At 48.3% G+C, this 20,157-nt stretch overlaps 1 protein-coding gene across 1 annotated transcript; it reads left to right on the forward strand.

The window, feature by feature from the left end:
• The first annotated feature begins 4,760 nt into the window (after positions 1-4,760).
• ADIPOQ (adiponectin, C1Q and collagen domain containing) lies at positions 4,761-10,894 on the forward strand. Its single transcript, XM_008500672.2, has 3 exons — positions 4,761-5,155; positions 8,438-8,657; positions 8,989-10,894. The coding sequence occupies exons 2-3, from the start codon at positions 8,447-8,449 to the stop codon at positions 9,504-9,506; spliced, it is 729 nt and encodes a 242-aa protein (XP_008498894.1). The 5' UTR covers positions 4,761-5,155; positions 8,438-8,446; the 3' UTR covers positions 9,507-10,894.
• The last annotated feature ends 9,263 nt before the right edge of the window (positions 10,895-20,157 follow it).

Here is a 20,157-nt window from a genome sequence, read left to right on the forward strand (position 1 = left end):
AAAGTCTGCAGAGGAGGCAAACTCTTGATTCCATTAAAAAAAATAAATAAATTTACCACTAAAACCAGTCACAGTGTGGTTTTGGCTGTTCAAGTCAGGAGAAGAAGCACTTATCAAAATTAATAATTGAAGGCATCAGAAGTCTTTTATTAGCCCTATAGCAACCATCAATGCCTCCTGCTTATCACAAAGAAATGTTGTGTCACAAGTGTCATGGATGTATTGTCCTCTGTGCCCTTCCCAAAGAGCACTGGGTGACAATTCATGCCATGAAATGCCCCAAAATATAGAGTAGCCATTTTTTTTAGCAGACTCCCTGTTTCTTGGTGAAATACTCAGATCACACAATTATATTTCATTTTATAGGAATATAAGATTAACGATGCTGCTAATTAATCACATCCTCAGTTCTAAGTGATTTGATTTTGGAAAGAACTGGAGAAACCAGAAAACTGATGTCCCTTAGCACCTCCCTGGTGTTCTGAAGCAAAGATTATTGAGTTTGAGCCCAGAACCCCGACCCCTAAGCCATGCAAGGACCAGTCCTGGCTCGTGGATACAGCCACTCAGCTGGATGACAAACCAGGCTGGTCCTGAAAGGGGAAGAAAAGCTCCAAAAATCCCCTTACTCTGTGATCACATCCATCCTGCTGCCAAAGCAGGGAGGCAGCTAATGCACCGCAGAGGTTCCCAGAGCTGGTGGCTCTGGATCAACAGTGCAGTGAATGGAAAAACCATTATGGCCCCAAATTGTTCTTCAGTGCTTGGATAATGGAAAGAACAACGTGATGGGAAGTTGCTGCCTCACTCCTGGGCTCATCACTTTGACCCCAGTGGCAGGGATGGCCCTGAGCTGTCACCAGGCAAGGGTTTACAGAGCCAGGAGGAGCCTTGCCTGGGCTTAAAAAGAGAGGAGGGACAGAGAGAGAGAGAGAAAGAAAAACTTCATGGGAGGAATCTTAAAGCCTGGGGACCAGGACCAGCTGGGGGTGGGAAATCCCAGCAGCAGGAACCCCAAAATCCCATGGCCCCTCCCTGCCTGCCCTGGGCTACAGCAGCCTCTGCCAAATCCCTCGGGGCTGGAGCAAAGCTGGAGGGATGCTCCCTGGTGCCTCCTTGGAAAGATGTGCTCCCTGCTGGGAGGAAAGCTCCTGGAGGAAGTTTTGGCAGGATGGATGCTGAAGGGGAGAGTGCTTTGCATCCCAGGTGGCTGAAGTTTTTTATTCTCTTCCCAAAAACTTCACCAGCCTGGGCTAAATGCAGCCAGGACCTGGCTCAGCTCTGAGCTGGGGAGATGGGTGAAGCACAATCCCTACGTGGGTCCTTTCCTACACATCCCTGGCACAGCCTGGCCAAAGCAGCCCCCTGGGACTGGCTGGAATATTAATAAAAAGAGCTCTGAGCAGTATTTACAGGGCCCTGCTTCCTGAACAAACACATCTCAGTGTCCCTTTCAGCATGGGAAACCCTGCAGCTCCAAGATCCCTCACTGGGAGCCAAGCAGGGATCCCCTGAGGCCAGAGAAGTTTGTTTGGGATCACCAAGGAGAGGAACACACAGAGGGTGGAGCCTGGCAAGGAGCTTTCTGCCTGAGCTGCCCTGAAAAAAGCACATTTGTCCCTGGGAAATGGGCTGAGAAATCGAGAAATCAGTGACCCTGGTGCTGAGACTGGATCCATCCAGCAAAGGAAAAGGTGTCAGACAGGTCCTAGCAGCCAGGGAGGGACCACAGTTACCCCAGCCCCGCTGAGCAGATCACATCCTCACTGCTGGCTTCTGGGTGGCTCCCAAATGCTTCCTCAGTTTCCCCACTCGTGGGGCTCCCATCCTTTCCACCACCCGAGCCACACAACCCAGATGCCACATGTCCCCACAAAGCCCTTGTCCCCTCCATCCTTGCCAGCACTGCCTCTCCCTGGACCCAAGCCACCTCATGTAGGAAAATCCAGTGGGAACAACAAAAGCTGGCAGCAAGCACAGCCACGGGGCATGTTGTGCTGGTGTCCCCTGGGTGTCCCAGATGGCACTGGAGGGGACAGAGGTGGCTGCAGCAGCCCAGGGCTGTGCTTTTCCTCTCCTGCCCAAGCCACCCAGTGGATCCCACGATATCTTGGCTGCTGGAGGAGCCTCCAGAGGCTCAGAGGATGGGGGTGACACCCCCTATCCTGCCTTCTTCCCATTCCTAATTACCCACCAGAGGGAATTGCAGTGGCAGATGGGGAAAGGGACAAAAAAGCAGGGGATGGGAGGGTGGGGATTTGTGGCCAGGGTCCTTGCTAGTGGTGGCTGAAGGCCATGTCACTGCTGTCACCCACTGGAGCTGGATCCTCAGGGCTTGCCCTCTGCCCAGCTGCCCAGGGGGTGACAGGCAGGGGGGCTGTCACAGCCAGGATGCCACCCAGGGGTCACCCAGGTGGGCTGGGGACATCAGAGCCAGCAGCACCCCAGCTGCACAGCATCCTGGCAGCCACCCCTCCCTTCACTGGGCCAGCCGTTGTTTTTGTGCCATTTTTAGCAAAGTTTGAGCAAGATTTTAAAATGTTCAAATTTCAGGGGAATGTGTGGTGTTCCCAGTATCCAGGGCCAGCAGGGAGATGAGGGAAGGCATGCCAGGGGACAGCAAGCTGGGGCAGGGAAGGGGCCAGCTCCTGGTGGAGGGACCTCAGCCCCAGGGCATGGAAGCCTTGGGAAGGGAAGACCACGGGGACAAAGGTGGTTCTGGCATGAGGGATGGCACTGGGCTCCTTTCCTGGTCCCCAGGGGACATACCCTGCCCCTGGACAGCCACCAACCTCTTCCTGTGGCAGCCATCCCCACCTCCCCATGGCCAAAGCAGCTTTGCAGCCCTCAGATTACACCCGTGGGACCTGACAATGAGCCTCCTGCTCTATTTTATTCCTGTTTATAGCTGGCTAAATATAACTTCCTGCTTATTTTGAATTCTCAGTGCAAGCTGAGCTCCACAAACCACCATTTCTCTATTTTTCACATTTTGCAGCCTTGCATCAGACCCAAAAAAGATGAAGACCAGCTTAGACTCAACACTGGGTTTGCCATCCAGTTAGTTAGGGGACACCGTGTCCTGCCCCAGAGATCTGGGTGACCAGGGTGCCAAGATGAGAAGGTCTGGCAGGACCTGGGGACAGCAGCTTTCTCTCTGCCAAGAAAAAAAAACCAAAACCAAACCACAAAACAAACCAAAAAACCCCAAAACAACCCCACCCCAAACAGAGCCACTGCCTCACAGCACCACAGCTATGGGCACAGCCTGCACTTGGTGACAGGTTTTGCTTGTCACCAGGCAGAGCAAAAGGGCATAATAATATAAATATATTTTTATATATGTATATATATTAGCTCAATGGGTTGTACAACACCTCCCTCTGCAGTGGGAAGAGGAGCCAGCACCAACCTGCAAACAGAACCCCAACAGAACCAAAAGGCAGTGCATCAGGGGTTGTACACCTAGACTTCCAGCCCTTTCCCAGGAGGCAGGGATAAAGTTTGGCATGGACCACTGAAAGATTTATCACAGTGATATTTTCCTAACAACAAAATGGAAGGGCCATGAGGTAATTGCAGAACTACCTATTAAGCATGTCAGGTCCTATTTTCAAATCCTGGCATCCTAATAAAGGCACCAGCCCTGCATTTCAGGGTTCAAGCCAAGAGTTGGCAGGGTAGCCAGCTTTGTCTTGGCCACACACCCAGGCAAAAGCAGCTCAAAACATCTCCTCACCACTGCAAAAAAAAAAAAAGGTTCTGCTTCAGTTATGAGATCCTGCTCCTACCTTCACTGCTTAGGAGCCAAGACACAAATCTTGGCATCACACAGAGCCACCCAGAGCTCTAGTAAATCACACTCAGAAGACAAGAATCAATCTACCTAATTTTCTGTCATATCTTCCTTGGGGGGTTGCATGACTGTTTAAAGCCTCAAGCCTGCATGGAAAAAGTAGCATATAAAAAAAAAAATAAAATCAAATTCTTCAAATACTGAACTAAGGACTTGACCAAAATAAGGCAAATAAGCCATGCTATGGCTCCTCCCTTCTCATCAGGGCTTCAAAATCCACCCTTGCTGATTCCCAGGTCTACATCTAAGAACTTAGTTACATGTTCATTTCCACATGTTTTTAGTCCTTTGGGATAGCCAGGTCTTGACAACAACTCAGCACTTTGGAATATTGTCCTGGTGCCATTCACTTGGATGAGTGTCCCCTCTCCCAAGGACACCAGCTCCCCAGCTGGCTCCTCATGTCCAGTTGCAACAACTCTTTTGCAATCATGCTGTTTTTCCTGGTCTGATTTTATCAGCCCAGGTTTGCCAGCTTAGCTGAGCTTGAACCACCCTGGAGCAGCTGGGGAGGAAATTTTCCCCTCTTCAAGGTCCAACCTTTGTTCTGGAAGGAGAGGGAGACGCAGGGGGGGAAAAAAAAAAAAAAGACTTTGTCTTGACCTAAAGCCAAAATGTGTGCTAGGTTGGAAGCCATCTGAAGGGCTGAAATGACAGTGATGATTTACAAGAGTGTTGGCAGTACTTTGAGATGAAACTCTCCCCCCAGCACTGCCCTTTCCCTGGGGCAGCTTTGCCCTTGTTTGGTGTGGCAGCAGCAGGAGCAGCTCTTGCTGTTAAAAGGAGAAGCCAAAAGTTCTCTGACAATAATTCATCTCTTAACATGTTGAAGGAAAAAAAAACCAAACCAAAAACCCAAGCAAACAAGAGATTCAAGTGCATTCATGTGAGGCTGCAGACACACTTTCTCCATCAGCTGCTAACATTGCCCAATTCACAGGCAGCAGCAGCTTGGGATGCACCAGCCCTGTTCTGGATGAGCAGAGTTTACCTCCAGTGCTCCTCCAGTTCCTATCAAATTCCCAGACTTTCTTCAAATTCCCAGATCTTCCCCCTGCTCAGGCTATCTCCACAAACTATCCCAGTGGGATCAGATTACCAAAATGGTCCAAAATTGAAGTGATGGCCAGGAAAACAAATTAATGGGAAGACCCAACTTTTAGGTCAGCGTGCACAAGAGTAAATGGGAAACACAGTGTCCAAGCCTACAGCTACTCAGACCCTTAGGGAGAGGGATGTGGTAGTTGGACTTCATTTCCAGAGAGACTGCAGCAAGCCAACTAGGACTCAGAGCAGCTGGTAAGCATGATTAATTCTTTTTTCCCCTCTTCTGCAGCTCAGGACTTTCCATTCTTTTGGGCTAAAGCAGACAGACAGACTTCTGGGTTTGCAAGAAGTTTCTTTAAGAGTTATTCTGAGAGTAGCTGGTGAGTATTTTCACCCAAGTATAGCTGATCTCCCTTAGGTACCTACTCCTGTTTTTAGAAAGGCTATTTAGAGAGCAAAACTCTTAAATCAAAAGCAGGCAGGACTCACAGTGAATGGCTATAGCAGCGAGTGCTCTGCTGGCACCTATCAGTTCACCTTTCCTCAAAGACTCCTGGGAAGACTGGGTTTGCCCAAATCTCTCCAAATTGTACCAGCTCCTTGCCAGAAATCTGCATCACTCAGGTTGAAGGTGGGAGTCCCTTGGAGCAAGTCACCACTGGAAAATCAGAAAAAAATTGATGCTACAAGCACTGCGAAAAGATAAAAGTTGATATAAATAAATATATGCCAAAACCCTGCTTAACACTCTTTGAAGAAAATATTGGCATTGGAATGGTGGATTGATATTTTAATGGTTTCTGTAGTCTTGATTTTTTTAAATGTATATATAAAATTTAAATATATATTTACACTAAATGTTCATATATTAAATAATATATATTTATATATATATTATGTTAAAATTCAAATTCTGAACTGTGCTCTCATTGTTCTTATGGATAAATAATTTTGCTGATAAATGAATAAGCTTTATGAAATGCATAAGATCTTTTAATATAGTAGTTGCCAAGGGAGTAACTGAAAGCCGCCAAGAGTACTTAGTTCATCTACTACTTGTCCAAAAGGTACAACTGACATTCAAATATAGCAGATTATTTCACACTGCACTTTTGGAAAGGCAAAAAGGAATGGGAAAGATATAGTAAAGGGCTAGCATACCTAAACCAGAGTTTAAACTCAGGCAGAGCTTAAAACTCCCCCTCTGCAAGACAAGCCTCTGCCAGAGGACTGCTTTGTTTCTCAGAGGAGGACACCACTTGTGGCTGAGTCAAAGTGCAGTTTGAAATTGTTTTCTATTTGTCTATCACCACACTTTTTTATGAGAAAAGGGGAGAATTAGATTGGGTAACAGATGGGCAGTCAGTGAAGAGCTGCCCAGGGATGCTGCAGGCAGCATCGCTTTGAGCCCTGCGGAGCAAGCTGGATGGGGCAGGGAGGCTCCTGCTTTGGGCTGCCTCAAACTGGCCCCACTTTTGACCTTAAAGGAGGGTTTTATTCAGAAAGAAGACCTGGTTTTGAGGCTATTGAGCATGAACCATTAAAATTTTAACCATATTTAATAAGCTGCAGGCAGCATCTGAGAAGGCAGAACCAGCCCCAGCAAAATCACTGAAACACGGCTCAAAAAATGCAATTTGGAGAAGATTTTTATGGGGTCTTATCCACTGGGGTCTTATTTACTGGGGTCTTTTTCACACAGTTAGACACCTTCAGCCAGCCTCTGCTGATTCTTTTTTTTGAGGGGGGCATGTGTGGAGTCAAGCCAGAGGAAGCCAGGTGGGGGTTCCTCTCAGAGACGTCCAGGGAACTGGGCAGCTCCTGGACTTCCAGAGCCCCTCAGGGTGGGAAGGGCTTCAGGAGTTGCCTGATTTTATTCATTAGGTACTGGCCCCAAAAAACCATTAAGCAAAATTTCCTTTAAAGCCCCCCAATACAGTGCAGAAGCTGAAATAATGGTAACCTCTGTGTCACTGAGCTTCCTTTGGAAGTGACTGCATGGGAGTTCATGAGGCATTATTTGAAACATGACATTCAAAAAGCCTGCCTAGGAAAATCAACCCTAAAAAGAAAAAAACAAAAAGAAAGTGCTCCACAACACTATTTTTCTTGGAAATTACAGATCTAAGAGGCTCTAATAGCCATGTTGTTATTCACTTTTTATTGCCTATTATGGCTCTTCCAATCCTGGTAACAGGATACCTTTATTGTTGCAGTGTGTAATCTCTGCCCAGGGAGCACGATCACAGAACAATAGGAATTTTAAAATATCTGTTAAAAAGCCTCATCCAAAGAACATCTAGGTCCCCCTGGGACCTCTCTAGGAGCATCAGAACAAAATCCCAGCCTGAATGGAGGGTGTCACCACTGCCCTGCTTCTGGGGAGCTGCACTGATTGCTCTGCCTAGCAAGGCAACTACAGAAGAGGATGGCCCTAAAGTGCCTAAAAAACGTGCAGTTTTTCTTCCCATAATCCAGGTGGAAAAGAACAGTGGCATTATTTCATCAACAGAGCCAAGTTAAGGGCTAGAAATCCAGCTGGAAGCTGAGCAAGTGCTTCAGAAGCTTTGGAGGTTTTGAGATCTGCTTCTCCTCACCAGCTCACTCAGCTGGGCAGAAAATCAAGCAGAGAAAGCAGCCACAGGTAGTCTGGCATCTGCAGGGCTTGGGCCCACTCTGTGCCTGTTCAAAGAATCCATAATCTTTGGGGAATAACTGGAATTTGCTCCTCTCCAGGCTGGATGTGCTCCCAGGCTGCTCCCAGGAGCCCCATCATCTTTTGGCTCATGGAGTTTATCCCAGCACCATGCTGGCTGTGAAAGGCCCTTGGGACAAGTGGAATTGCTTTCCTTTGGACATGCTGATTCACACTTCAGCCTTCTGTGTATCTTTATTATTTGGGGGTCCTTTTCCTTTCCCCTTTCCCTTCTTCTCTCCTTTCTTTCTCTTTCCTTTCCTTTCCCTTCTCCTTTCCTTTCTTTCTTTCTCTTTCCTTTCCCCTTTCCCTTCTCCTTTCCTTTCTTTCTTTCTCTTTCCTTTCCCCTTTCCCTTCTCCTTTCCTTTCTCTTTCCTTTCCCCTTTCCCTTCTCCTTTCGTTTCTCTTTCCTTTCCCCTTTCCCTTCTCCTTTCCTTTCTCTTCCTTTCCCTTTCCCTTCTTCTTTCCTTTCTCTCTCCCTTTTCTCTTTCTTTCTTTCTTTCTTTCTTTCTTTCTTTCTTTCTTTCTTTCTTTCTTTCTTTCTTTCTTTCTTTCTTTCTTTCTTTCTTTCTTTCTTTCTTTCTTTCTTTCTTTCTTTCTTTCTTTCTTTCTTTCTTTCTTTCTTTCTTTCTTTCTTTCTTTCTTTCTTTCTTTCTTTCTTTCTTTCTTTCTTTCTTTCTTTCTTTCTTTCTTTCTTTCTTTCTTTCTTTCTTTCTTTCTTTCTTTCTTTCTTTCTTTCTTTCTTTCTTTCTTTCTTTCTTTTCTTTCTTTCTTTCTTTCTTTCTTTCTTTCCCCTCACCCTTAACATTTAAAATTAACCAAATTCTTGCCCTTATCAGGAGCCAACAATGAGGAACCCATCAGGCTTCCTCCTTTGCTTCCTGCTGCTCCTGGCTCCCCACTGCCCAGAGGTGGCCACCCAGGAGGTCCAGCCTGATCCCAAACAGCCATGTGCCAACTGGATGGGAGGAGCACCTGGATACCCTGGCCACAACGGGCTCCCTGGCAGGGATGGAAAAGATGGAAAAGACGGATTAAAGGGAGAGAAAGGAGAGCAAGGTTGGTGAGGAGCAGGGGGTGGGGCCAGTCCCAAAAGGTCTCATGCTTGGTGGGTCCATACCTGGCATTTTTCCAGATAGATTTTGGATACACCCAGGAAGGGGATCCCACAGCCCAAGTCAAAGAGTTTGGTGGTTATTTTTCCAACCAATGGTGGGTTTTTTTTTTTCAGACACCACTGCTTCTGGCAGCTCTGCACACAGTTGTAGGGGGGAGGTGTTGAGTTCCTCCAGCTTTCCCTCAGCTCCACGCTGCCGAGCAGATCCTCATCCCACAGCCCCCTCCCCTCTTTCCAGGCACACAACTCCCTGTCCCCCACTTTATCCTCCAGGTATTCAAGGTCCCAAAGGGGACGAAGGCCCGGTAGGAATCCCAGGAGCCAGAGGATTCCCTGGAAGCCCAGGGCTCATGGGGCAGAAGGGTGACAGTGCCTACATCTACCGCTCAGCCTTCAGCGTGGGGCTGAGGGACCGAGCCCCCCACCCCAACGTCCCCATCCTCTTCACCAAAATCTACTACAACGAGCAGGGCCACTACGATGCCAGCACTGGCAAGTTCCTCTGTAACATCCCTGGCACCTACTACTTCGCCTACCACCTGACAGTCTACCTGTCAGACGTCAAGGTCAGCCTCTACAAGAAGGACAAGGCTGTCATCTTCACCTACGACCAGTACCAGCAGAACAACGTGGACCAAGCCAGTGGCTCCGTCCTGCTGCACCTCAGCAGTGGGGATGAGGTCTGGCTCCAGGTGTATGGGGAGGGGGAGAACAACGGGGTCTATGCTGACAACATCAATGATTCCACTTTCATGGGCTTCCTCTTGTACCCAGACACCAGTGTTCATTAAAACAGGGGGGCTGAGTGGAAAGCTCACCAGTGGCTTCGCCCCAAAGAGCGCCCTGGGGCACTGGCGCTGCAGCTATGCTCTATTTACCCAAAAAATTGCCTTTGGAGGGGAAAACGGGTACCAAGGGTGGAACCTCCCTCCTGAGAAATCAGGGAGGTTACACAGGAATGGCTTCCACAGGACCAGGAGTTCTCTCCCACCTCTGCTCTTGCTCTCCTTGTGGGCCCAAAGTCAAACACTGCCACATCATGGAAGAGTAACTCGAGACAGCCTAAGTTTTTTTTTTAAATTTCAAAGCAATAAGAAAAATAAGTTACATTTAAATATCTCATATAAATTTTCCCCTTTTTAACCACTGAAATTGTTTTAAACCAACACTACACATTTCAAGCCAGCATTTTAAAATGTAAGGAGAGGGAGAAGACTGTTCCCAAAAGCCAGGTCTGCTCTTCTTTTCAGCTGGAAGAGGGGGCTCCATTTTTTCCATTGTAATTCCTTGTCTCATTAAGGCCTTGGATTTCCACCCATGGTTTGTTGTCTCCCTTCTTTAGCCCAGATTTTTAAATATATTCAGATTATTAACTTGCATTGAATTTTTTTTACTTTCATTTTCCTTTTATGTTTATCCCCTATCATTATCTCTAACATAGGCAGTATACTTGGTTAGGGCAAGGATCTTCACTCTCAATTTATCTGAAAAATTTTATGAGGCCACACAACAGAAGTGCCCCACTGACCCTGTCACATTGGGGTCCCCAAAGTGACCACGAACTTGTTGGCCAGGGAGTTGTGATGCTCAGAAACACCAACAGCTCCCATGTCAACACTAAATCCTCCTGGGCACTGGAGACCCCAACGTGGATGTGTCCCCTCCCAAATCCCTCACCTGGTGATGGCACAAATCCCTGCTCAGGGCAGAGGAGCAGTGTCTGAGAGTTTCCACCTGCAAGCTGGCAGGATCCTGTCCCATCTCTGAATAGCTCCCAAGTGCAGTTAGGAGGAGAGATCCAGAATCCCTGTTTCTCCTTTTCTAAGAGTGCCATAAGCAAGGGGAGAGCTTCAGGTAGTGCTGGGATGAAGACTCCCAGGACCTGCCCCAGCTCTCATCAGTTTTCTTCCTGAGGGAAGGATACTAAGGATCAGTAGCAATGCCACCAAACTCCTCTCCATGGAACCTGCTTGACTTGTAGGTAAAAGAGGATCTGATGGTTTCTCAGCTCCATTCAAAGATTCCCAAGCCAGCACAGCTCAGAGCTAAAGCATCGTTGCAAGCACAGAACAGTACTAAGAGCTTCAGCTGAGGTTACTCTCAAGGGCAGCATTTTCTACACTCCAGCCAAGCACCACATTACAAATAATATCAATAATAAAAAAAAACCTCTCAGTGAGAATGCTCGCACATTTTTCTATGCGTCCTTGGGAAGGGTTTGAAGAACAGGACATCCCCCTAGGCAGCCTAGGAAAGAAAAATATCTATTTTTCCTGCACGGTGGGGGCACCCTGGGCTGGCAGACAGAGGGACCTCCTCCTCTTGCTTTCCCAAAGAACTCCTCACCCTCTAAACTTTCATAGAATCACAGAATCATAGAACTGGCTGGGTTGGAAGGGACCTCAGAGATCATCAAGTCCAACCCTTGATCCACTCCCCCCGGGGTTCCCAGCCCATGGCACTCAGTGCCACATCCAGGCTCTTTTTAAATATCTCCAGGGACGGAGAATCCACTCCTTCCCTGGGCAGCCCATTCCAATGGCTGATCACCCTCTCCAGAAAGAAATTCTTTCTAATCTCCAACCTAAACCTCCCCTGGCACAACTTGAGACCCTGCCCTCTTGTCTTGCTGAGAGTTGCCTGGGAAAAGAGACTGACCCCCCCCTGGCTCCAACCTCCTTTCAGGGAGTTGTAGAGAGTGATGAGGTCTCCCCTGAGCCTCCTCTTCTCCAGCCTCAACACCCCCAGCTCCCTCAGCCTCACCTCACAGCACTTGTGCTGGATCCCTTCACAGCCTCCTTGCTCTTCTCTGGACCTGCTCCAGCACCTCAAGCTCCTTCCTGAACTTCCTGAGGGGCCCAGAACTGGACACAGGACTCAAGCTGTGGCCTCCCCAGCGCTGAGCACAGGGGCAGAATCCCTTCCCTGGACCTGTTGGCCACACTGCTCCTGAGCCAGCCCAGGATGCCATTGGCCTTCTTGGCCACCTGGGCACACTGCTGCCTCCTGTTCAGCTTCCTGGCAATCCAGACTCCCAGCTCCCTTTCTGCCTGGCTGCTCTCAGCCACTCTGTGCCCAGCCTGGAGCTCCCCATGGGGTTGTTGTGGCCAAAGTGCAGGACCCGGCACTTGGCCTTCTTGAACCTCATCCCCTTGGAATCAGCCCAACTCTCTGCTCTGTCCAGGTCCCTCTGCAGAGCCCTCCTGCCTTCCTGCTGATCCACACTCCCCCCCAGCTTGGTGTCATCTGCACATTTGCTGATGATGGACTCAATCCCCTCATCTCAATCATCCATAAAGATATTAAACAGAACCGGGCCCAACACTGATCCCTGGGGGACACCACAGCCGCCATTTTGATGCAGCCCCGTTCAGCACCACTCTCTGGGCCTGGCCCTCCAGCCAGTTCCTAACCCAGCACAGAGTGCCCCTGTCCAAGCTGTGGCCTGACAGCTTTTTCAGGAGAATGCTGTGGGACACGGTGTCAAAGGCCTTGCTGAAGTCCAGGCAGATCACATCCACAGCCTTCCCCTCATCCCCCAGGCAGTCACCTGATGACAAAAGGAGCTCAGGTTGGTCAGACATTTCCTCCCATCTCACCACCTCATGCTGTCCTAAGATGAGCTCTGGTTTCCAGACTTTTTCCCAACCCCCCCATTCCTGAATCCAGCCTGACAGGGGGTTTGGGCTGGCCCAGGATGGCTTTCAGGCATCCTAAATTTAGCAAGGGACAAAATGATGCTCAATCTGATCATGCTGAATTCAGGGAGCTGGAAAAACCCTGCTCCTACTGGGTGGGGTAATGGGGAGGAAAGAGGGAAAAGCAGAAACAAACCCAAAACATACACCAAAAAACAAAGAGAGATTTAAAGATGCAGCAATTGCTGGATCAAAGGAAACTTAAAATGAAAGCAGCAAGTTAGAGCCTTTTTACAGTGGTTTTTGTTTGGTTTTTTTTTCATAGATTTCCAGGCAGCTTTTCTGAAGGCAAGGGAAATTGAAACAACAAAAGTGCTGAGAGACATCAGGGATAAAAACTAGGAGGAAATATTAATTTAAAGGCTAGTTGCCAGGAAGCAGCCAAAATGAAATATTCCCTTCCTTACTGGCATTCAGCAAGAGCAAACATTCTCACAGTTTTGTCCTGTACAGCAGGATTTGGAGGCTCAGACCCAGCTTTTTCACCCTGCCAGGCACACCTGATCCCCTGTGCTTCAGGCCAAGGCAGAACCCAGGATTTATTTGCACTCCCTGCAACTTCCCCCATCACCAGCATGACCCATTTCTTTGTGATTTTCACCCAAGCCAACAGCTTCTCCCACATCACCAAGGCTGGAGTGCAAGGAATACATGGAGGGGGAGAAACCTGGAGCCTGGGGCTACACCAGCCCTTATGGGAAAGTCTGGAGAAGCATCTCTGCCTCTGCAGGCTGTAGGGGTGCATGAAAGATGCATGAAGGATGCCTTTAAGAGGATTTGCATCTGCAGCATCCCAGGGCAGCAAAGCAGCTCCAGCACAAGCTTCCTCTCAGCTCTCCTCTTCCCAAAGCACAAGAAGGACTTCTGTCTTGACAAGACATTTTCAGACACACTTTAAAGGTGTTAAACCTCAGGGTTTGAGTCCCAGGCTCTAAAATCCTGGTCAAGCAGAGACTTGAGGATAGCACACCATTTCTAGGCTATTAAAAAAAAAAAAAAAAAAAAAGAAACCCTGCTAACGAAAATATGGCAAAGTGCTTGAGAAGTTTTAAGGAAAGCCAGCATAGCTCTACTGCTCTGTGTGCTGGTTTTTGTACCTCCCCACAGACACAAAGACTGAAACACAGCTTCCCCATGGTACTCACCCTTCAGGATGTCTGCCCAGCTCTCTTCTTGCAGAAGGATGCTGCACACAGGTATCACTCAGGCAGGTCCCAGCCAGATGCAGAAAAACTCAGGAAAACCCCAGCTCAGTCCCCAGTTGGCACAACTCAGGCAGTGAGCAAGGCAAGACCCTGTTAGATAAAAACTGGGGTCAAAACCCCTCCCTTCAGACACTTGGACTGTTTTATGCAGTGTTTCACCTCAAATCTCTGTAAGAGAGCTCAACTAGAGACACACTTAGCAAGCACCAGATCCCAATTTAAGGCACCACCCACCCAGAAAATCACTTTGCAACCCCAGGAGCTGCAATCAGACCCCTCCCAGCCCCTCCCAGCCAGGAATGAGTGCCTGGGGTATGGATTTCAACCCCCACCTCCCTGGCTCTCCCATGCCAGGGGCATGCAGGGCACCCCAAGGTCCTTGAGCTGCTTTAGGGGAGAGCTGTGAATAAAGTTTGGGAGGGTATTGGGGTTCTGTGGCGGAAGCTAAGGGAAGTTCCTAATAAAAACAGCATTTTCCCATTACTGGGTTGCTGTGATTTTAGTCTCATAAACCTGGGGGATGGGAAAATCTGCCCCAATTAGGCACATAGCCAAGGCCTGAGAACTGCCAAATGCTTTGAACATAGAATTATCTTGTACCAAGAGTCTGGAGTGACACTGATATGCTCAAAGGGCACAGAATTACCTGCTCTCCAACACTTTTTAATTTTTTTTGTTTAGTCAACCCTGACAATAGATGTCTGGTACAAAGTCAGGTCTCACTATTTACCTCTCTAGCTGTCCAGGTCTAAACTGATGATTTTCCCTTTAGAAATTAATGTCCTGCTGCAGGATGTCCCCCTAGGCATCAACACTGCCAGCATCTATTAGACAGCAAGCAATAAGATGAAGACATGAAGAACAAGGCATTATTTGTAGCTTTGTAATGAGGGCAGCTAATAAAGAGAGCACTCAGCTCCTTCAGTCTTGCCAGCTGTGTTAGACTCTTCCCCTCCTCTTAATGCTTCTCAGAGAAAGACAGCAGAAAGCAAGAGCTCTCCCCAAGGAAAGATTTAAATCCCAATTCTGGAGAAAATAATGTGGCTGCAGCTGGAGAAACCGGCCAGTCTCATCCCACAGAGAAACCAGCTATGAAAGCATCCCTGGCCCTTTTAAACACAATTATAGGCTGCTCCTAATTGGTCCTCAACCTCACAGAATTGCTGGTGCCAATAATTAAGCAGAAAAGAAACAGCAGCTGCACCAAACTACAAGAGAAAGAGAGAAATTGCTTGCAAGACTTGTATTTATTTGTCATGTATCAAGTCACTTTTTGGCCTTGAAGACGCCAGAGAGATGAGGTAAAGCCCTGTGGTTCCTTAATCAGCCATTGCACTTTTAGGCAAGAAAAGTTAAAGTTAAAATTCAAAGTTAAAATTGAAATTAAAAGTTAAAATTCAAGTTTACCTTTTGCAATGTACTCGAGGAAACCAGGATCATCATAGAGAGCACTGGGGCTACCTGTTTCCTTCTCCAAATTTTAAGGACCTTCTCCTCCACCCCAAGACATAATTCCACATCCAACTGCTGCCTGGCCAGGTCTATCCTGGGGGCAATCACACAGCACCTGCAGGATGGACAAGGGATCAGACCCAGCCAGCAAGGGGTTAGGAAGGGCAGGTCCTGTCTGACCAACCTGAGCTCCTTTTATCAGCAGGTGACTGCCTGGGGGATGAGGGGAAGGCTGTGGATGTGGTCTGCCTGGACTTCAGCAAGGCCTTTGACACCGTGTCCCACAGCATTCTCCTGAAAAAGCTGTCAGGCCACAGCTTGGACAGGGGCACTCTGTGCTGGGTTAGGAACTGGCTGGAGGGCCAGGCCCAGAGAGTGGTGCTGAACGGGGCTGCATCAAAATGGCGGCTGTGGTGTCCCCCAGGGATCAGTGTTGGGCCCGGTTCTGTTTAATATCTTTATGGATGATTGAGATGAGGGGATTGAGTCCATCATCAGCAAATGTGCAGATGACACCAAGCTGGGGGGGAGTGTGGATCAGCTGGAAGGCAGGAGGGCTCTGCAGAGGGACCTGGACAGAGCAGAGAGTTGGGCTGATTCCAAGGGGATGAGGTTCAAGAAGGCCAAGTGCCGGGTCCTGCACTTTGGCCACAACAACCCCATGGGGAGCTCCAGGCTGGGCACAGAGTGGCTGAGAGCAGCCAGGCAGAAAGGGAGCTGGGAGTCTGGATTGCCAGGAAGCTGAACAGGAGGCAGCAGTGTGCCCAGGTGGCCAAGAACGCTAATGGCATCCTGGGCTGGCTCAGGAGCAGCGTGGCCAGCAGGTCCAGGGAAGGGATTCTGCCCCTGTGCTCAGCGCTGGGGAGGCCACAGCTTGAGTCCTGTGTCCAGTTCTGGGCCCCTCAGGAAGTTCAGGAAGGAGCTTGAGGTGCTGGAGCAGGTCCAGAGAAGAGCAAGGAGGCTGTGAAGGGATCCAGCACAAGTGCTGTGAGGTGAGGCTGAGGGAGCTAGGGGTGTTCAGCCTGGAGAAGAGGAGGCTCAGGGGAGACCTCATCACTCTCTACAACTCCCTGAAAGGAGGTTGGAGCCAGGGCGGGGGGTCGGTCTCTTTTCCCAGGCATCTCTCAGCAAGACAAGAGGGCAGGGTCTCAAGTTGTGCCAGGGGAGGTTTAGGTTGGAGATTAGAAAGAATTTCTTTCTGGAGAGGGTGATCAGCCATTGGAATGGGCTGCCCAGGGAAGGAGTGGATTCTCCGTCCCTGGAGATATTTAAAAAGAGCCTGGATGTGGCACTGAGTGCCATGGGCTGGGAACCACGGGGGGAGTGGATCAAGGGTTGGACTTGATGATCTCTGAGGTCCCTTCCAACCCAGCCAGTTCTATGATTCTGTGATTTTTTGACCAAGGAGTTCCATGAAGAGTTCATATCCAGAACTGAACAAAACCAGATCAAATCTACCCTTTACAGACACCCATTTGCTAAAGGAAAGGTTGGGGATGAAAAGCACCAGATCCCAGATCCCCCACAACAACTCTGCAGCATTAAGTGATGCAGTTTCAGATTTTGGGGATAGCTATTGCTGCCTAGGGCAGATCTAGATTAGGTTTAGCATTACTAAATTCATTGCAATTTATACTCTATGCTTCTATTAAACAACAGAGTTATTCCCCAGAGATACATAAGAGTATTTATGTGATAAATGGTTAACATGCACCCATTCCACCCTTCACCACCTACCCATCACCCTTATAGGAAGACAGGTAACTCACATATGTCTCTCTCTAAAATCAATTATTGCAAACAGGTATAAAAGAATAAATCCTTGTTTACCTCCTTGTGTACTTGAGGTTGTTTTCATTATTAAAATAACCCAGTTTATTTTTAATCATATTCCTTCAGTAAGCTGGGGGGAGAGGGGAGAAGAGGTGATGTTGAGTACATGGTCCTACAAAGCACCAAAGATTCTGCTGCTGTTTCTTCCTCTTCAAACCAAGAGGTCAGAGAGATGTGGAGGAACACTTTTAGGATGCAAGCAAGACTTGTCCAGTGCCACCAAGGCAGAAAGCCCAGGAGATTTCAGAGCTGACTTCTCCTCTGGGTTTCCCTCCTGTTCTTTAGAGCAGCCATCCTCAAGGGGCTGTGGCTCCCAGGTGAGAAGAAGATCTTTGAATTTTTTTAATTTTTAGATCTTTGCCACCCATGCCTTGCTGTTCCTTGGTCTGATGCTCTGGCACCAGGCTGCTCCCCAGGTTGCCCCTCCTGGCTGCAGCTCAGGGTCAGAGCATCCCTGCTAAAACTCCCAGCTGGGGCTGGGTCTCTCCACCTCCTCTTCATATTCCCATGGGAAAAAATGTCTTGGTCCATAAATTGCAGGCTCAGAAAGTCAGGGGAGACAGGGAGTGGGTGACCTCCTCCAAGTTATTCAGATTCTTCCCAAGAGGGAGACTTTTTTCTTTTTAAATACTGAAACAATCTCCAAAATGGCCTCTGAGCTCTGGCCAGGCAATTCTCCAGAAGGCTTCCCTGCCCACTTATTCAGTTTCCTCTCTGACCTCCATCTGCTCTCAGGGAGCCCATGGCTGCTCCTCAAGCTGCTGAGGTCACCTTTGGGACCAGGAGACAGGAACTAATGGGACAAATCCTGGGGGAGTCAGAGTCTGGCCAGCAAAATAACTATAAACAATAAAATAACTATATAACTAGATAGCTATATATAGTTATATTACATATATAACCATATATATAACATATAAATATAATATATATTATATATACATATATATACACACATTATATATAATATATTATATATAAATTATATATATTATATAATATAAATATACATATAAAAATAAATACATTATATATTATGTATATAAAATAACTATATAACTAAATTACTATATAACATATAATAACTATATACACCACTTGGCCACATTCTTAAACATCTTTCTTATTGTCCTGCCACGCCAGATTCTTTCACCTGACTGTCACTGCCACCACCTTGGGCTTTCCAGTGATGCTGATCAGCAGTGTTAGACACCAGCCTGCCCCCCAGAGGGTGAGCAGACCCATAATATTTGTCCCCTTTTTTGGCAAGACACCAAAGAGAAGCGTGCTGGGTCCCCTCATCCTGTCCCCAGTGTCACTGGGTGCATGGGTGGGTGCTGTGCCCCCCTTGGAAAAGCCATTGCCCACCCCAGCACTGGGGCACGTTCTGCAACCACCCCAGGGGCTGCTGAACACCACCAGGGACATGTCACTGTGAGAAGGGCAATTTGCAACCATTAGGGGTTGGGTTTCTGAGGTTGTTTTCTGATAAACTATTAAATTTTAATGGCTTTTTTTTTTTTTTTTTCTGAAGCGCAGGGAAAAATGAGGGAGAAGCAGGGAGCTGCTGTGAGGACATCAACAGAGGGCACCAGAGACTCGACCATCCCCAAAAGAAGTGATAACTAAAGTACCTCTGGGCAACAGGAGCTCATTGCTGGGTTTCAGTGCTCCCAGAGCAGCCTCCCAGGAAGTGGAGCCCTGCCCAGAGCATCACCCTGGCCAGAGCATCACCCTGCCCTGGCACCCACAGCCCTGCCAGGACACCAACCTCTAAACTGCAACTTTTCTGAGGACTACACCCACCTGACAGCCCCTGGAGAAGCAGGTAATGGCTTTTCATTCTTCCCACACCTGTGTGGCAGGGTGCTCTGTTCATTTGTGTCTTCATCCCTCTCTGCAGCTTCACCCCAGGGCTCCTCACCAGGTGGGATGTGGCTGGGATGCTCAGAGAGGGGGCTCAGCAGCTCCACGCGTGCAGAGTGGGTTTTGTCACTGTGGAATGACAGGGAACAAGCTGCAGGGTAGGTGGGACCACAGGAAAGCCCAGGACTCAAGAGGCTGAAGGCCTAAGAGAGGCAGAACACTGCCTGTTTGTTAGTTCTGCCCTAAATCCCACCCTAGAAATGACTTTGTCATGGTGGTTCTGTAATGCCATCCCAGCTCTGGGGCTGGCTGGGTGCTTTCCTCCCCAGTTGCCCAATCAGCCTCTCAGTCTGGGACACAAAAACCAGATCACTTTTAGTCCATGCAATTAGACAATTTTTCTACAGCTTAAATGTTGATGCTCAGAAGCCACTGACTTATGTATTTATAAGAAATCACAGGAATCTGGCATTGGTTTCCTTCCCTGCCTCACTGTAAACACTTCTATGAGCTGCAGACCAAGCTGGAATCATCCTCCACAGCCTCCTTGCTGGTGGCAAAACCCCTGAAATATTTAAAGGATTACTAGGAGATAGTCTAAGTTTTTAATTTTTAGATGCTTGTTTTCTGCTCTAGCAACATTTTGGCTCCTTTCCTTTCCTTTCCTTTTTTTCCTCAAAAAGACGTGTGCTCACTTTCCCTTTTTGTTTTGGAGACCAGTTACTGGTTGGAACTGGCGGTACCCATGCTGAGCTCTTCCTCCCCAGCATCCCGCCCTTGCTCTGGGCATCCTGCCTGCAGCAGTGTTCCCACCATCCCCAGGACTCAAAGCACCTAAACTACTCACAGCTGGAAGAATTCAAGGTCTCTGGAGGTTCACAAGCCTGTTAAGACTCCCCCAAAACGTATGGGGTGGCTTCAGGAGCGAGGCAAGCTAATGTTGGAATGTTGCACTTTGCTTCAGGCTGCCCTAAAGCCAGTGGTTCTACAATTCTTAACACAGCAGCAGCCAAGATAAGAGACAAAAAAAATGATCATTCTGCTTTGCAGAGTCTCCACAGTTATCCAAACCATAACTGGAGGGCAAGGCAGGGTTCTGCTTGGAGAGGAGCTGTGTCCTGGGTTGGGCCAGGATAAAGGGGATTTTCTGTCTTGTGCTTTTGCTTTCAGCTCAGTCTCTTGGAAGCAGCTGCACTTGCTGAAATGAACAGCAAGTTTCTCAGGCAGTGTCTGCTGCTGGGACTGATCCCACTCCATGGTTACAGTTACAGCAGAACCAAGGACACTGCTCAGCTCTGAGGAACAGTTTGCCCTCCAGAAGGAGAAAAGGAGTCAAGAGGTCACCCCTGGAACCCTCCTTTGGGCAGGAAGGGACAAGAGAGATGCCA

This window comes from Calypte anna, chromosome 9, assembly GCF_003957555.1.
Source record: "Calypte anna isolate BGI_N300 chromosome 9, bCalAnn1_v1.p, whole genome shotgun sequence".
NCBI lineage: Eukaryota > Metazoa > Chordata > Aves > Apodiformes > Trochilidae > Calypte > Calypte anna.